This window comes from Hemiscyllium ocellatum, chromosome 46 (genome assembly GCF_020745735.1).
Source record: "Hemiscyllium ocellatum isolate sHemOce1 chromosome 46, sHemOce1.pat.X.cur, whole genome shotgun sequence".
Lineage (NCBI taxonomy): Eukaryota > Metazoa > Chordata > Chondrichthyes > Orectolobiformes > Hemiscylliidae > Hemiscyllium > Hemiscyllium ocellatum.
In genome coordinates this window covers 4,876,174-4,894,295 of record NC_083446.1, presented here as the reverse complement: position 1 = coordinate 4,894,295, position 18,122 = coordinate 4,876,174, and the positions used below count along the sequence as shown (strand labels likewise).

At 52.3% G+C, this 18,122-nt stretch overlaps 1 protein-coding gene across 1 annotated transcript in view; it reads left to right on the top strand.

Annotated features, from left to right (window-relative positions):
- The first annotated feature begins 9,385 nt into the window (after positions 1-9,385).
- The window catches only part of LOC132836335 (dapper homolog 1-like), a 19,495-nt gene continuing 10,758 nt past the window's right edge, over positions 9,386-18,122 (top strand). The window contains exon 1 of the mRNA XM_060855778.1: positions 9,386-9,818. Coding sequence (XP_060711761.1) covers positions 9,522-9,818 — 297 coding nt within the window. The 5' untranslated portion in view covers positions 9,386-9,521. The remainder of the gene's footprint in view (positions 9,819-18,122) is intronic.

Below are 18,122 nucleotides of genomic sequence, written 5' to 3'. Positions count from 1 at the left end.
CTCCTTTGGTTTGGAGGAAGTGGGAGGATTGGAAAGAGAAGTTGTTCAGGGTGAGGACCAGTTCAATCAGTCACCTCTGGGACGCCCGGACCAACCAACCCAACCACCCCGTGGCTCATCACTTCAACTCCCCCTCCCACTCCACCAAGGACATGCAGGTCCTTGGACTCCTCCATCGCCAGACCGTAACAACACGACGGCTGGAGGAGGAGCACCTCATCTTCCGCCTGGGAACCCTCCAACCACAAGGGATGAACTCAGATTTCTCCAGTTTCCTCATTTCCCCTCCCCCCACCTTGTCTCAGTCAAATCCCTCGAACTCAGCACCGCCTTACTAACCTGCAATCTTCTTCCTGACCTCTCCGCCCCCACCCCACTCCGGCCTATCACCCTCACCTTGACCTCCTTCCACCTATCGCATCTCCATCGCCCCTCCCCCAAGTCCCTCCTCCCTACCTTTTATCTTAGCCTGCTGGACACACTCTCCTCATTCCTGAAGAAGGGCTCTGGCCCGAAACGTCGACTCTCCTGCTCCTTGGATGCTGCCTGACCTGCTGCGCTTTTCCAGCAACACATTTTCAGCAAGGCTAGAATCGAACCTAGGATGCTGATGGCGTGAGGCAGTTGTGCTAACACTGAGCCACTACGATAATGGAACAGCTTAGGTTAGATGGGCTTCAGATTGGTTTCACAGGGTCGGCACAGCAACATAGAGGGCCAAAGGGCCTGTACTGCGCTGTAATGTTCTATGTTCAAGGGGACATAAATTTAAGGTGAAGGGTGGAAGGTATAGGGGAGATGTCAGGGGTGGGTTCTTTACCCAGAGAGTGGTGGGGGCATGGAATGCGCTGCCCATGGGAGTGGTAGAGTCAGAATCATTGGCGACCTTTAAGCGGCAATTGGATAGGTACATGGATGGGTGCTTAATCTAGGATAGATGTTCGGCACAACATCGTGGGCCGAAGGGCCTGTTCTGTGCTGTATTGTTCTATGTTCTAGGTTTGAGGAGGTGCGGGTGGGACAAACACACACACACACACAATCATAGGCACCGCCTCTACCCCTGAGGATGCAAGCATTTTAAAAAATCACTCAAAACACCAGGTTATAGTCCAACAGGTTGATTTGGAAGCACTAGCTTATGAAGCGCTGCCCCTTGGTGGTGGTGGAGCACTTGGATGTGGTGTGATTTCCGATGTGGCCTCCTCTATATCGGGGAGACAGGCCGCTTACTTGCGGAACGCTTCAGAGAACACCTCCGGGCCGCCCGAACCAACCAACCCAATCACCCCGTGGCTCAACACTTTAACTCTCCCTCCCACTCCACCGAGGACATGCAGGTCCTTGGACTCCTCCACCGGCAGAACATAACTACACGACGGCTGGAGGAGGAGCGCCTCATCTTCCGCCTGGGAACCCTCCAACCACAAGGGATGAACTCAGATTTCTCCAGTTTCCTCATTTCCCCTCCCCCTACCTTGTCTCAGTCGGTTCCCTCAACTCAGCACCGCCTTCCTAACCTGCAATCTTCTTCCTGACCTCTCCGCCCCCACCCCACTCCGGCCTATCACCCTCACCTTGACCTCCTTCCACCTATCGCATCTCCATCGCCCCTCCCCCAAGTCCCTCCTCCCTACCTTTTATCTTAGCCTGCTGGACACACTCTCCTCATTCCTGAAGAAGGGCTCATGCCCGAATCGTCAACTCTCCTGCTCCTTGGATGCTGCCTGACCTGCTGCGCTTTTCCAGCAACACATTTTCAGCAAGGCTAGAATCGAACCTAGGATGCTGATGGCGTGAGGCAGTTGTGCTAACACTGAGCCACTACGATAATGGAACAGCTTAGGTTAGATGGGCTTCAGATTGGTTTCACAGGGTCGGCACAGCAACATAGAGGGCCGAAGGGCCTGTACTGCGCTGTAATGTTCTATGTTCAAGGGGACATAAATTTAAGGTGAAGGGTGGAAGGTATAGGGGAGATGTCAGGGGTGGGTTCTTTGTTGTGGTTCTGCTCACCGAGCTGGAAGTTTTTGCTGCAAACGTTTCGTTCCCTGGCTAGGGAACATCATCAGTGCTGTTGGAGCCTCGTGTGAAGTGCTGCTTTGATGTTTCTTCCGGTATTTATATTGGTTTGTTCTTGCCGCTTCCGGGTGTCAGTTACAGCTGCAGTGATTTGTATGTGGGGTCCAGGTCGATGTGTCTGTTGATGGAGTTTGGGGATGAATGCCATGCTTCTAGGAATTCTCTGGCTGTTCTCTGTCTGGCTTGTCCTATGATAGTGGTGTTTTCCCAGTCAAATTCATGTTGCTGGTTGTCTGAGTGTATGGCTACTAGAGATAGCTGGTCGTGTCGTTTTGTGGCTAGCTGATGTTCATGGATGCGGATTGTTAGCTGTCTTCCTGTTTGTCCTATATAGTGTTTTGTGCAGTCCTTGCATGGTATTTTTTAAACTACGTTAGTTTGGCTCATGCTGGGTATTGGGTCCTTTGTTCTAGTGAGTTGTTGTCTGAGCGTGGATGTTGGCTTGTGTGCTGTTATGAGTCCTAAGGGTCGCAGTAATCTGGCTGTCAGTTCTGAGACGCTCCTGACGTATGGTAGTGTGGCTAGTCCTTTTGGTTGTGGCATGTCCTCGTTCCGTGGTCTATCTCTTAGGCATCTGGTGATAAAGTTGCGTGGGTATCCGTTTTTGGCGAATACCTTGTATAGGTGTTCCTCTTCCTCTTTTCGCAGTTCTGGTGTACTGCAGTGTGTTGTGGCTCTTTTGAATAGTGTCCTGATACAGCTTCTTTACCCAGAGAGTGGTGGGGGCATGGAATGCGCTGCCCGTGGGAGTGGTAGAGTCAGAATCATTGGCGACCTTTAAGCGGCAATTGGATAGGTACATGGATGGGTGCTTAATCTAGGATAGATGTTCGGCACAACATCGTGGGCCGAAGGGCCTGTTCTGTGCTGTATTGTTCTATGTTCTATGTTGTGGGTTTGAGGAGGTGCGGGTGGGACAAACACACACACACACACACACACACACAATCATAGGCACCGCCTCTACCCCTGAGGATGCAAGCATTTAAAAAAATCACTCAAAACACCAGGTTATAGTCCAACAGGTTGATTTGGAAGCACTAGCTTATGAAGCGCTGCCCCTTGGTGGTGGTGGTGGTGGAGCACTTGGATGTGGTGTGATTTCCGATGTGGCCTCCTCTATATTGGGGAGACAGGCCGCTTACTTGCGGAACGCTTCAGAGAACACCTCCGGGCCGCCCGGACCAACCAACCCAATCACCCCGTGGCTCAACACTTTAACTCCCCCTCCCACTCCACCGAGGACATGCAGGTCCTTGGACTCCTCCACCGGCAGAACACAACAACACGACGGCTGGAGGAGGAGCGCCTCATCTTCCGCCTGGGAACCCTCCAACCACAAGGTATGAATTCAGATTTCTCCAGTTTCCTCATTTCCCCTCCCCCCCACCTTGTCTCAGTCAGTTCCCTCAACTCAGCACCGCCCTCCTAACCTGCAATCTTCTTCCTGACCTCTCCGCCCCCACCCCACTCCGGCCTATCACCCTCACCTTGACCTCCTTCCACCTATCCCACCTACATCGCCCCTCCCCCAAGTCCCTCCTCCCTACCTTTTATCTTAGCCTGCTGGACACACTCTCCTCATTCCTGAAGAAGGGCTCATGCCCGAATCGTCAACTCTCCTGCTCCTTGGATGCTGCCTGACCTGCTGCGCTTTTCCAGCAACACATTTTCAGCAAGGCTAGAATCGAACCTAGGATGCTGATGGCGTGAGGCAGTTGTGCTAACACTGAGCCACTATGATAATGGAACAGCTTAGGTTAGATGGGCTTCAGATTGGTTTCACAGGGTCGGCACAGCAACATAGAGGGCCGAAGGGCCTGTACTGCGCTGTAATGTTCTATGTTCAAGGGGACATAAATTTAAGGTGAAGGGTGGAAGGTATAGGGGAGATGTCAGGGGTGGGTTCTTTGTTGTGGTTCTGCTCACCGAGCTGGAAGTTTTTGCTGCAAACGTTTCGTTCCCTGGCTAGGGAACATCATCAGTGCTGTTGGAGCCTCGTGTGAAGCGCTGCTTTGATGTTTCTTCCGGTATTTATAGTGGTTTGTTCTTGCCGCTTCCGGGTGTCAGTTTCAGCTGCAGTGATTTGTATGTGGGGTCCAGGTCGATGTGTCTGTTGATGGAGTTTGGGGATGAATGCCATGCTTCTAGGAATTCTCTGGCTGTTCTCTGTCTGGCTTGTCCTATGATAGTGGTGTTTTCCCAGTCAAATTCATGTTGCTGGTTGTCTGAGTGTATGGCTACTAGAGATAGCTGGTCGTGTCGTTTTGTGGCTAGCTGATGTTCATGGATGCGGATTGTTAGCTGTCTTCCTGTTTGTCCTATATAGTGTTTTGTGCAGTCCTTGCATGGTATTTTTTAAACTACGTTAGTTTGGCTCATGCTGGGTATTGGGTCCTTTGTTCTAGTGAGTTGTTGTCTGAGCGTGGATGTTGGCTTGTGTGCTGTTATGAGTCCTAAGGGTCGCAGTAGTCTGGCTGTCAGTTCTGAGACGCTCCTGACGTATGGTAGTGTGGCTAGTCCTTTTGGTTGTGGCATGTCCTCGTTCCGTGGTCTATCTCTTAGGCATCTGGTGATAAAGTTGCGTGGGTATCCGTTTTTGGCGAATACCTTGTATAGGTGTTCCTCTTCCTCTTTTCGCAGTTCTGGTGTACTGCAGTGTGTTGTGGCTCTTTTGAATAGTGTCCTGATACAGCTTCTTTACCCAGAGAGTGGTGGGGGCATGGAATGCGCTGCCCGTGGGAGTGGTAGAGTCAGAATCATTGGTGACCTTTAAGCGGCAATTGGATAGGTACATGGATGGGTGCTTAATCTAGGATAGATGTTCGGCACAACATCGTGGGCCGAAGGGCCTGTTCTGTGCTGTATTGTTCTATGTTCTATGTTGTGGGTTTGAGGAGGTGCGGGTGGGACAAACACACACACACACAATCACAGGCACCACCTCTACCCCTGAGGATGCAAGCATTTTAAAAAATCACTCAAAACACCAGGTTATAGTCCAACAGGTTGATTTGGAAGCACTAGCTTATGAAGCGCTGCCCCTTGGTGGTGGTGGTGGTGGAGCACTTGGATGTGGTGTGATTTCCGATGTGGCCTCCTCTATATCGGGGAGACAGGCCGCTTACTTGCGGAACGCTTCAGAGAACACCTCCGGGCCGCCCGAACCAACCAACCCAATCACCCCGTGGCTCAACACTTTAACTCCCCCTCCCACTCCACCGAGGACATGCAGGTCCTTGGACTCCTCCACCGGCAGAACACAACAACACGACGGCTGGAGGAGGAGCGCCTCATCTTCCGCCTGGGAACCCTCCAACCACAACGGATGAATTCAGATTTCTCCAGTTTCCTCATTTCCCCTCCCCCCACCTTGTCTCAGTCAGTTCCCTCAACTCAGCACCGCCCTCCTAACCTGCAATCTTCTTCCTGACCTCTCCGCCCCCACCCCACTCCGGCCTATCACCCTCACCTTGACCTCCTTCCACCTATCGCATCTCCATCGCCCCTTCCCCCAAGTCCCTCCTCCCTACCTTTTATCTTAGCCTGCTGGACACACTCTCCTCATTCCTGAAGAAGGGCTCATGCCCGAATCGTCAACTCTCCTGCTCCTTGGATGCTGCCTGACCTGCTGCGCTTTTCCAGCAACACATTTTCAGCAAGGCTAGAATCGAACCTAGGATGCTGATGGCGTGAGGCAGTTGTGCTAACACTGAGCCACTATGATAATGGAACAGCTTAGGTTAGATGGGCTTCAGATTGGTTTCACAGGGTCGGCACAGCAACATAGAGGGCCAAAGGGCCTGTACTGCGCTGTAATGTTCTATGTTCAAGGGGACATAAATTTAAGGTGAAGGGTGGAAGGTATAGGGGAGATGTCAGGGGTGGGTTCTTTACCCAGAGAGTGGTGGGGGCATGGAATGCGCTGCCCGTGGGAGTGGTAGAGTCAGAATCATTGGCGACCTTTAAGCGGCAATTGGATAGGTACATGGATGGGTGCTTAATCTAGGATAGATGTTCGGCACAACATCGTGGGCCGAAGGGCCTGTTCTGTGCTGTATTGTTCTATGTTCTAGGTTTGAGGAGGTGCGGGTGGGACAAACACACACACACACACACACAATCATAGGCACCGCCTCTACCCCTGAGGATGCAAGCATTTTAAAAAATCACTCAAAACACCAGGTTATAGTCCAACAGGTTGATTTGGAAGCACTAGCTTATGAAGCGCTGCCCCTTGGTGGTGGTGGTGGTGGAGCACTTGGATGTGGTGTGATTTCCGATGTGGCCTCCTCTATATCGGGGAGACAGGCCGCTTACTTGCGGAACGCTTCAGAGAACACCTCCGGGCCGCCCGAACCAACCAACCCAATCACCCCGTGGCTCAACACTTTAACTCTCCCTCCCACTCCACCGAGGACATGCAGGTCCTTGGACTCCTCCACCGGCAGAACATAACAACACGACGGCTGGAGGAGGAGCGCCTCATCTTCCGCCTGGGAACCCTCCAACCACAAGGAATGAACTCAGATTTCTCCAGTTTCCTCATTTCCCCTCCCCCCACCTTGTCTCAGTCGGTTCCCTCAACTCAGCACCACCTTCCTAACCTGCAATCTTCTTCCTGACCTCTCCGCCCCCACCCCACTCCGGCCTATCACCCTCACCTTGACCTCCTTCCACCTATCGCATCTCCATCGCCCCTCCCCCAAGTCCCTCCTCCCTACCTTTTATCTCAGCCTGCTGGACACACTCTCCTCATTCCTGAAGAAGGGCTCATGCCCGAATCGTCAACTCTCCTGCTCCTTGGATGCTGCCTGACCTGCTGCGCTTTTCCAGCAACACATTTTCAGCAAGGCTAGAATCGAACCTAGGATGCTGATGGCGTGAGGCAGTTGTGCTAACACTGAGCCACTACGATAATGGAACAGCTTAGGTTAGATGGGCTTCAGATTGGTTTCACAGGGTCGGCACAGCAACATAGAGGGCCGAAGGGCCTGTACTGCGCTGTAATGTTCTATGTTCAAGGGGACATAAATTTAAGGTGAAGGGTGGAAGGTATAGGGGAGATGTCAGGGGTGGGTTCTTTGTTGTGGTTCTGCTCACCGAGCTGGAAGTTTTTGCTGCAAACGTTTCGTTCCCTGGCTAGGGAACATCATCAGTGCTGTTGGAGCCTCGTGTGAAGCGCTGCTTTGATGTTTCTTCCGGTATTTATAGTGGTTTGTTCTTGCCGCTTCCGGGTGTCAGTTTCAGCTGCAGTGATTTGTATGTGGGGTCCAGGTCGATGTGTCTGTTGATGGAGTTTGGGGATGAATGCCATGCTTCTAGGAATTCTCTGGCTGTTCTCTGTCTGGCTTGTCCTATGATAGTGGTGTTTTCCCAGTCAAATTCATGTTGCTGGTTGTCTGAGTGTATGGCTACTAGAGATAGCTGGTCGTGTCGTTTTGTGGCTAGCTGATGTTCATGGATGCGGATTGTTAGCTGTCTTCCTGTTTGTCCTATATAGTGTTTTGTGCAGTCCTTGCATGGTATTTTTTAAACTACGTTAGTTTGGCTCATGCTGGGTATTGGGTCCTTTGTTCTAGTGAGTTGTTGTCTGAGCGTGGATGTTGGCTTGTGTGCTGTTATGAGTCCTAAGGGTCGCAGTAGTCTGGCTGTCAGTTCTGAGACGCTCCTGACGTATGGTAGTGTGGCTAGTCCTTTTGGTTGTGGCATGTCCTCGTTCCGTGGTCTATCTCTTAGGCATCTGGTGATAAAGTTGCGTGGGTATCCGTTTTTGGCGAATACCTTGTATAGGTGTTCCTCTTCCTCTTTTCGCAGTTCTGGTGTACTGCAGTGTGTTGTGGCTCTTTTGAATAGTGTCCTGATACAGCTTCTTTACCCAGAGAGTGGTGGGGGCATGGAATGCGCTGCCCGTGGGAGTGGTAGAGTCAGAATCATTGGTGACCTTTAAGCGGCAATTGGATAGGTACATGGATGGGTGCTTAATCTAGGATAGATGTTCGGCACAACATCGTGGGCCGAAGGGCCTGTTCTGTGCTGTATTGTTCTATGTTCTATGTTGTGGGTTTGAGGAGGTGCGGGTGGGACAAACACACACACACACAATCACAGGCACCACCTCTACCCCTGAGGATGCAAGCATTTTAAAAAATCACTCAAAACACCAGGTTATAGTCCAACAGGTTGATTTGGAAGCACTAGCTTATGAAGCGCTGCCCCTTGGTGGTGGTGGTGGTGGAGCACTTGGATGTGGTGTGATTTCCGATGTGGCCTCCTCTATATCGGGGAGACAGGCCGCTTACTTGCGGAACGCTTCAGAGAACACCTCCGGGCCGCCCGAACCAACCAACCCAATCACCCCGTGGCTCAACACTTTAACTCTCCCTCCCACTCCACCGAGGACATGCAGGTCCTTGGACTCCTCCACCGGCAGAACACAACAACATGACGGTTGGAGGAGGAGCGCCTCATCTTCCGCCTGGGAACCCTCCAACCACAAGGGATGAATTCAGATTTCTCCAGTTTCCTCATTTCCCCTCCCCCCACCTTGTCTCAGTCGGTTCCCTCAACTCAGCACCGCCCTCCTAACCTGCAATCCTCTTCCTGACCTCTCCGCCCCCACCCCACTCCGGCCTATCACCCTCACCTTGACCTCCTTCCACCTATCCCACCTCCATCGCCCCTCCCCCTAGTCCCTCCTCCCTACCTTTTATCTCAGCCTGCTTGGCTACTCTCTCTCTTATTCCTGATGAAGGGCTTATGCTCGAAACGTCGAATTCTCTATTCCTGAGATGCTGCCTGGCCTGCTGTGCTTTGACCAGCAACACATTTGCAGCTGATTTTTAACCCCAGTCCAGCACCGAAATCATCAGGAACACACACACACACACACACATTCTTTTAGAGGGGAAAAAAACACCAAATGATTTTTATCAACAAAAGCAAATTGGGAGGGAAACCCTTTGATCCTCAAAATGCAGGCATTTCACATCCCTCCCCCTCCCCCTCCCCCTGGATGGGTGAGGCAATGCTTTTCCAACTCAACTCGACCAATTAATTGCAGGAGAGTGTGTTTAAAAATGTTTTTGATGTGTGTTCTCAGAGTGGGAATGGTGAGGGGAGGGGGAAGGGAGTGTGTTACCAACGGGAATAGTTTTTGGGAAAGTCTTACTCGAATCAGGGATGGGGAGGTGGTCTTTAGGGGGATTTGACTGGCGCAGCCAATCAGGGTTGAGGGATTGGATGAAGCCACGCCCTCCCAGGCTTGGGCATGTGACTGGGGCGGCCAATCAGGGGATGGTCTGTCTGTTACATTGTGTCCATTTCCACCCAGTGATACTGACTTGGATACATTTCAGCCGCGCTACATTGTATCCAGGTTCCCGGAGGGACTCCCGAGGGGAGGGAAGGGAAGGGGAAGGGGAAGGGAGGGGGGCGAGATGGCTCGCAAGGCGGCTGCGAGTGCTCCCAGTCCCGGGCTGGACCGCCGCCGGATCGGGGAGAGGCTGGAAGCCAGCCTGGCCGGCTTGCAGGAGCTGAGGCTGCTCCGGGAGAGGCACCGGGAGACGGTCCGGAGGCTGCTGGAAGGACAGGAGCTGGAGCTGGAGGGGGAGGTGGAGGTGATGGAGGGGGAGGAAGAGGAGCAGGAGGAGGAGCAGGAGACCAGCGGGGGACCCGGCAGCAAACCCCCCGAGGGGCTGCAGCATCCGGCGGGAGCAACAGGTCCCCCAGAGCAGGTACAGGGAGGCAAGGGGGGTCAGATCTGGGATCCGGGATCAGATCTGGGATCCGGGATCAACTCTGGGGTTTGGGATCAGATCTGGGATTCCAAATCAACAACTCTGAGATTCCAGATCAACTCTGAGATTCCAGATCAACTCTGGGATTCCGGATCAACTCTGGGATTCTGGATCAGATCTGGGATCTGGGGATCAGATCTGGGATCCGGGGTCAAATCTGGGATCCGGGGTCAGGTCTGGGATCCGGGATCAACTCTGAGGTTTGGGATCAGATCTGGGATTCCAAATCAACTGAGATTCCAGATCAACTCTGGGATTCGGGGATCAATTCTGGGATCTGGGATCAGATCTGTGATTCCAGGATCAGATCTGTGATTCCAGATCAACTCTGGGATTCGGGATCAGATCTGGGATCCGGGGATCAATTCTGGGATCTGGGATCAGATCTGTGATTCCAGGATCAGATCTGGGATTCGGAATCAACTCTGGAATTCAGGATCAGATCTGGGATTCCAGATCAACTCTGGGATTTCACTGGATCTTGGAATCACTCTGGGACTTTGAACCATTTTTTGATATTTTGGGATTAATCTGTGATCTGACTGGACCTTGGAATCTTTCGGGGAGTTTGGGACTGTTTTGGGATTGGGGATCAATCAGGGGTTTGACTGGGACTTGAATCGGTCTGGGATTTTGGGCCTTTTTTGTTTTGAGATTTGGGGAGATTTTGGGACCATTCTGCGCTGTGAGATCAATTTGGTGTTTGACCCGGAGTTGGAATCATTTTGGAGTTTGGGATCATTTTAGGAGTTGATTCTGGGATTTGATGGATAGGGGTTAAACCTCCCTTGAACGAGTTACCTTTGTGTGGGGGGAGGGAGAGGGGGAAGTGTGTTGGGGTTGGGGAAGAGGTGGTCTCATTGATGGTTGGGACAGGTGAGTGCTGTCCCCCTGGTCACTTGCTGCCTGGGGTCAGACCCACCAGCCCTGAACCATTGACCTCTGTGTGACATAGAGTTCAAGGCCCACCCTGACCCCTGTATCTAGGCTGACACTGCCAGTATTGAGGGAGCCCTGAGGGATGAAGGGAAAGGGTTAATTGAAAGTTTCTACTGTGGGGTAAACGATCCCAGGGCACTGCAGCCTGAAAACTTTAACTAACCAACCGCTTCAGTGTGGGATCTTGCTGTGCCGACGCTCCATCCCAAGTTCAAAGTACTTGTTTTTTTAAAAATCTTGTTGTTGTTAATTCCAGAGGCAGGTGCAGAGTTTGCACAACGCATTCCTGAACCTGTTGCTACTTTTACCTGGGGACTTTGGGGGAGAACTAATCGCTGGTGTGAGGCCTCCCCAGCCCGAACAGCTCCTTTTCCAACCCCGGGTTGTCCTGAGGGCACTGCAGAGCCAGATTTAGCCCTTTCGAAGAGGTGTTGGTGATAGGGGTGCCATTAGGGTCAACTCCCTGCCCTCTGAAGGTCTGGAGAGTTGATATATGCTGCAGAACAATTCCGGGACTGGGATAGGGATAAATCCCGTGGGGAATTTACACGGACTGGGCTCGTACGTCTGTGAGTGTCAGAAACTGGGGTGCGGTCTGATCGAGGGGTTCAAGGTTAGATATTTTTATTTTAGACATTAGATTCCTTACAGTGTGGAAACAGGCCCTTCGGCCCAACAAGTCCTCACCGACCCTCCGAAGAGTGACCCACCCAGACCCATTTCACGAGATTTCCGACACATTAATGAGTGTTATTCCCTATACGGTATTCCAGTGAGGCCATTCCGACTGTTTCAGGAAGCACATCGTTACCCAGACTCCACCGTGGGAATCTCAAACTCTGTCTCCCACCGCACCCCTAAATAAAACTGGAAAGGGACAGATGTTTGCAGGGTTAAGGGTGTCGAGGACTAATGGCAGACAGGGTTGAGATATAGATTAGCTGTGATCTGAGTGAGCAGTGGGAAGACTAAAGAAACAAGTCTGAATGGCCTCTTGCTGTTCCTGTGTGACAGGCTGGCGGAGAGGGGCTGAATGGCCAGTTAGAACTTGTAGGTATTTGGGCACATGTAGCCGTGGATAGCAAGATGCTGACTTTGTTCTGTCAGGCGCAGTAGCAGCAGTGTGTACCATCTACAAGGCGCACTGCAGCCAACTCAAAGGCTCCTCGGGCAAACCACCTACCAGCCTGAAGGACCAGGGGCAGCAGATACAGGGGAACACCAGCCCCTGCCAGTTCCCCTCCCAGCCCCTCACCACTGGAAAGATATCACCGTTCCCCCAGTGTCTCTGGATCAGAATCCTGGAATTGCCTCCCTGAGGGAAACGGTGGGTGTTTGCACACCCAGTGGACTACAGCAGCTCACCACCAGTTAGGAATGGGCCAATAATACCTTACGTTTTCCAAATGAATACATTTTGTAAAAAAAAATGCAGTGTCCATTTGTGTGTGGCATCCAAACTTAGGGAGGAGGGGGGCTGGTCATGCGCATGAGGCAGTCCCGAATGAATCCAATAGGGGGCGTTTGGAGGGGGGGGGGAAGGAAACCCACCCTAACATGGGTGGGGGGCTCACTTCCAGAGAGAGAGAGGGGCGAGGGAGATGGATTGAGGGAACCCAGCAGGGGAAATGGAATGGGGTGGGAGGTGGGTCGTGGGTGGAGCAGGAACAGGGGAGCCAATGGGCCGAATGGCCGCCTACCAGTTGTGCAGGGGAGGTGGTCCGCAATGAAATAGTTCCATCTTCCTTCCCCCCCACCCCTCCTCACAAAGGAGGCCAGACTGAGTCTCGGCTGTGCCTGGGGGGCAGTGACTGCACGACTGAAGTGTGCATAGAGATTGTGGTTTCTCTCTCTCTCTCTCTCTCTCTGTGCAGATGCCAGACGCTGCCTTTGTACAGGGAGGAGAGCGAGAATTTTAATTTTGACTTAAATATAGGGTTTGTTGAGCTCCACACCCATTGGCACCTTGATGCACGTTAATCCCTTAATTGTTCGCCTGTCTGATGTTGTCTCCTGCGCTGTCGACGGCTCTCTGACTCCCAGCTTGCGAGCTACCTCGCAGAACGTAAACACAAATTACTGTAGCGCCCAGGACGGGGAGAGGGCTGTCTTTTAAGTACACAGCCGGAGCGCGGTTTCGAGTCTCTCCTGCAAAGGGCCCTCGCCAGGGTGTCTGGGCGCCAGGGAGGGTGGGTTAAGATGCCCCCCCCCTTACACTCCCCTCTCTACCCCCCCTCCCCATCCTCATGCTTCAGGGAGCATGCCAGCAGGAAGCTGATGGTCCCTTTGATCTGCCGCACCCCTTTAGGTGAAACGTACCAAGTAGGTGCGGGTGGCCATTCAGCCCTTCGCCGTTGCCCTGCCCTCAGTCCAATTGGCCGACTGTTGCTGCTTTCCCCTCAGCTCCAAGGGTTAGGCCTGACTTTGGTTTGACCTGAACCATTGACCACTCTGGACAGGACACCTTTTTAACAATATTCAGAACTCCAGGGGTGTAGGGGCCGGAGGGGGGTTACAGAGATAGGGAGGGGGTGTAGGGGCCGGAGGGGGGTTACAGAGATATGGAGGGGGTGTAGGGGCCGGAGGGGCGTTACAGAGATAGGGAGGGGGTGTAGGGGCTGGAGGGGGGGTTACAGAGATAGGGAGGGGGTGTAGGGACTGGAGGGGTTTACCGAGATAGGGAGGGAGTGTAGGGGCTGGAGGGGGGGTTACCGAGATAGGGAGGGAGTGTAGGGGCTGGAGGGGGGGGGGGGGTTACCGAGATAGGGAGGGGGTGTAGGGGCTGGAGGGGGGGTTACAGAGATAGGGAGGGAGTGTAGGGGCTGGAGGGGGGGTTACAGAGATAGGGAGGGGGTGTAGGGGCTGGAGGGGGGGTTACAGAGATAGGGAGGGGGTGTAGGGGCTGGAGGGGTTTACCGAGATAGGGAGGGAGTGTAGGGGCTGGAGGGGGGGTTACCGAGATAGGGAGGGAGTGTAGGGGCTGGAGGGGGGGTTACAGAGATAGGGAGGAGGTGTCGGGGCTGGAGGAGGTTACAGAGATAGGGAGGGGGTGGGGCTGGGAGCTGGTGCTGACCACAGGGCGAGGGATGGGCCTGGGGACTCGAACTGAGTTGGGACACAGGTGGTTGCAGTCGGGAGATTTCTCTGAAAGGCCTTGCTGGGGAAATGGTACCAGTCCATCTCTGACCCACTCCGTCTACCGCAGAGTCAGGGTGAAGGGCTCAGTGTGTGGGGTGTTGGGATCGTCAGAGGGGTAAAGCTGTGTGGCACTGAGTGGCCATGTCTGTCTCTCCTGATGAAGGGCTCTTGCCCAGAACGCTGAGTTGGATGCTGCCTGACCTGCTGTGCTTTTCCAGCGCCACACCCTCGACTCATCTCTCTCTCTCTCTGTCTGTGTCTCCCTCCCCTGTCTCCCCAAGGTTTCGTGCACTTGTGGAGGCTTTGTGTGTTCACCACCAGACGCAGCTCCCAGCCTGCAGCTGCTGATGTTTGCTGTTACTAGTTAAGTTAGCTGTCATTAGTTTGGACGGTTATTTATTTACTTATAGGGTGTGGGCGGCAGCAGTTAACACCCCATCCCTAATTGCCCCCTTGAGAAGGTGAGGGTGAGCTGCCTCCTTGACCTGTTGCAGTCCTGTGTTGTATAGGGACCACCCACACAGCGCTCTGAGGGAGGCAGTTCCAGTATTCTGACCCAGCGACATTGATTTATTCCCAAGTCGGGATGGTGAGGGGCTTGGAGGGGAACTTGCAGGGGGCGGAGGGGTGTGTTTCCATGTATCTGCTGTCTTTGTCCTGTGGGAGCTCCCGATACATTACCGGGGGCTGGTTGACGTCCAGGTGACACGCAGTCACTCAGCAACTGAGGGGAACATCACACAACACCAGGGTATGGTCCAACAGGTTTATTGGGAAGCATTAGCTCTCATTGCTCCCAAATAAACCTGTTGGACTATAATCTGGTGTTGTGTGATTTTTAACTTTACCTCAGTCCAACACCAGCCTCCCCAAATTATGACTGGGAGTAGAGAATGCCAATGACCCAGGACTCTCTGGGAAAACAAATCATTGTATTCAACTCCATCTTAAATTCACTGGGGAGGTGATAGCCAAGTGGCACTTTTATTAGACCACGAATCCAGAGACCCAAGAAACAAAAAGTTTACAGCCCAGGAACAGGCCCTTTGGCCCTCCAAGCCTGAGCTGATCCAAATCCACTGTCTAAACCTATCGGCCAATTCCTAAGCATCTGTATCCCTCTGCTCCCAACTACTCCTGCATCTGTCCAGACACACCTTAAATGATTCTACCGTGCCTGTCTCTCCTGGCAACATGTTCCAGACACCCACCACCCTCTGTGTGAAGTACTTGCCGCCATGAATCCCCCTTAAACTTTTCACCTTTCACCTTGAACGCCTAACCTCTCGTTATTGAATCCCTCACTCTGCGAAACAGCTTATCCCTGTCTACCCTGTCGATACACTTCATGATTTTGTAAACCTCAAACATGTTCCCCCCCCCCACCTCAATCTCCTTTTTTCTAATGAAAACGATGCTAACCCAACCCTCTCTTCATAGCTAGCCCCTTCCATACCGGGCAAAGTCCTCGTTCACCTTCCCTGCTCCCTCTCCAAAGCGTCCACATCCTTTTGGTAATGTGGCGCCCAGAACTGTCCACCGTATTCCAAATGCGGCTGAACCAATGTCTTGTACAATTTTAACATGAACTGCCAGCGCAATGTTGTTCAAGAAACCGGAGTTTGAATTCAATTTAAAAAACCAAATCTGAAATCAAAAGATTGAATGATGTCTCTGAATCGATTGTGGGACAGACCCACCTGATTCACGAAAGGGACCTTACCGGTCTGGGTCTACACGTGACTCCAGACCCACAGCAATGTGGTTGACTCGTAACTGCCCTCCGGGCAATTAGGGATGGGCAAAGTAAATGCTGGGCCTAGTCAGAGACACCCTCACCACTTCAATGAAAGTTAACAAAAAAGGGAGACTCCTTATTTTGAAACTCTGCCCCCTCTCTGACTAGGGCACCACCCTCTCAGCATCCATCTTGTCAGTCCCCCTCGCGATCTGGTGTGTCTCAACTATGTCACCCTCCCGTCCTTCTGAACGCCAATGGATACCGGCCTAGCCTGTTCTCTTCGTGCATTGGATAGTGTTGTAGAACAGGGAGATCTAGGGGTTCAGGTGAGTAATTCTTTGAAGTTTGCGTCACATATAGACAAGGGGGCTAAGAAGGCGTTTAGCACGCTCGCCTTCATTGCTCAGATCTTTTGAGTGTAGGAGTTGGGACATCATGTTGGGGTTTTCAGGATATTGATTCGATTAGATTAGATTACTAACAGTGTGGAAACAGGCTTTTCGGCCCAACAAGTCCACACCGACCCGCTGAAGCGCAAACCACCCAGACCCATTCCCCTACATTTACCCCTTCACCTAACACTACGGGCAATTTAGCACGGTCAATCTACCCTAACCTGCACATCCCTGGGACACTATGGGACAATTTAGCACGGCCAATCCACCCTAACCTGCACATCCCTGGGCACTATGGGACAATTCCCCACGGCCAATCCACCCTAACCTGCACATCCCTGGGCACTATGGGACAATTCCCCACGGCCAATCCACCCTAACCTGCACATCTTTGGACAGTGGGAGGAAACCGGAGCACCCGGAGGAAACCCACGCAGACACGGGGAGAATGTGCAGACTCCACGTTAGTGAGGGCTTGTTTGGAATACAGTTCTGGTTGCCCTGTTAAAGGAAGGATATTATCGAACTGAAGAGGGGTCAGAAGAGATTTATCAGGATGTTGCCGGAAATGGAGGGTTTGAGTAATAAAGAAAGGCTGGGACTTTTTTTTTATAGAAGTTTATAAAATCACGAGCATAGAAAGAGTTAATGGTAGTTGTCTTTTCCCTCAGATGGAGGGTTTCAGGTTTTTTTTAAGGTGAGAGGAGAGATGTTTTAAAAAAGACTCGAGGGACAATTTTTTTACCCAGAGTGGTTCATGTGTAGAATGAGCTTCCAGAGGAAGTGGTGGATGTGGGGACAGTTACAACATTTAAGAGATATTTGGATGGACACATGAAGAGGAAAGGGTTTGGAGGGCTATGGGCTAGGTGCAGGCAGGTGGGACTAGTTTAGTTTGCGATTATGTTTGGCACGGACAGTCAGGCCAAAAGGTCTGTTTCCGTGTGGAAGACCTTGTTTGTTGTCGGTTCTCCAAACCTGTACAGGCCTCTAGGCGAGTCCTCACCCACTCCCTGTGCAGCTGTACAAAACATCGCAGCTTTTATATTCCGTTCCCCGCCCCTTTGGCAGCTTGTTTCATGGGTGTAGCAGGTGTGGGAGAAAGTGCTTCCTATGTTCAGGCCTTCACATTGTGTCAGGGAAGTTCGGGCCAAATGTGGTTCGTCGGCGAGCTTTTCCAGCGTAGAAACAGGCCATTCAGCCCATCGTGACCATACTGGTCATCAAACATCTACCCATTCCGACCCCATTTCCCAGCATTTTGCCCCTTGCTTTGTATGCTGTGGTGTTTTAAGAGCTCACCTCAATTCTTAGGGTCTGTTTCTGCTGTACAGCTCTTCAGTCCAACTGGTCCAGATATCATATCCCTCTAAAACCTCCCCATCCGTGTACCCATCCAGGTGCCTTTTAAATGTTGTAATTGTACCAGCCTTCATCACTTCCTCTGGCAGCTCATTCCATACACACACACACACACACACACACACACACACACACACACACACAGACTCTCACTGGGGTACGGGCTCTCACACACACACACAGACTCTCACTGGGGTACGGGCTCTCTCACTCACACACACACACACACACACACACACACACACACACACACACACAGACTCTCACTGGGGTACGGGCTCTCTCACTCACACACACACACACACACACACACACACACACACAGACTCTCACTGGGGTACAGGCTCTCTCTCTCTCACACACACACTCTCACTGGGGTACAGGCTCTCTCTCTCTCTCACACACACACACACACACTCTCACTGGGGTACGGGCTCTCACACACACACACACACACACAGAGACTCTCACTGGGATACAGGCTCACTCACTTACTCACTCACACACACACACACAGACTCTCACTGGGGTACAAGCTCTCTCTCTCTCTCACACACACACACACAGACTCTCACTGGGGTACAAGCTCTCTCTCTCTCTCACACACACACACACAGACTCTCACTGGGGTACAAGCTCTCTCTCTCTCTCACACACACACACACA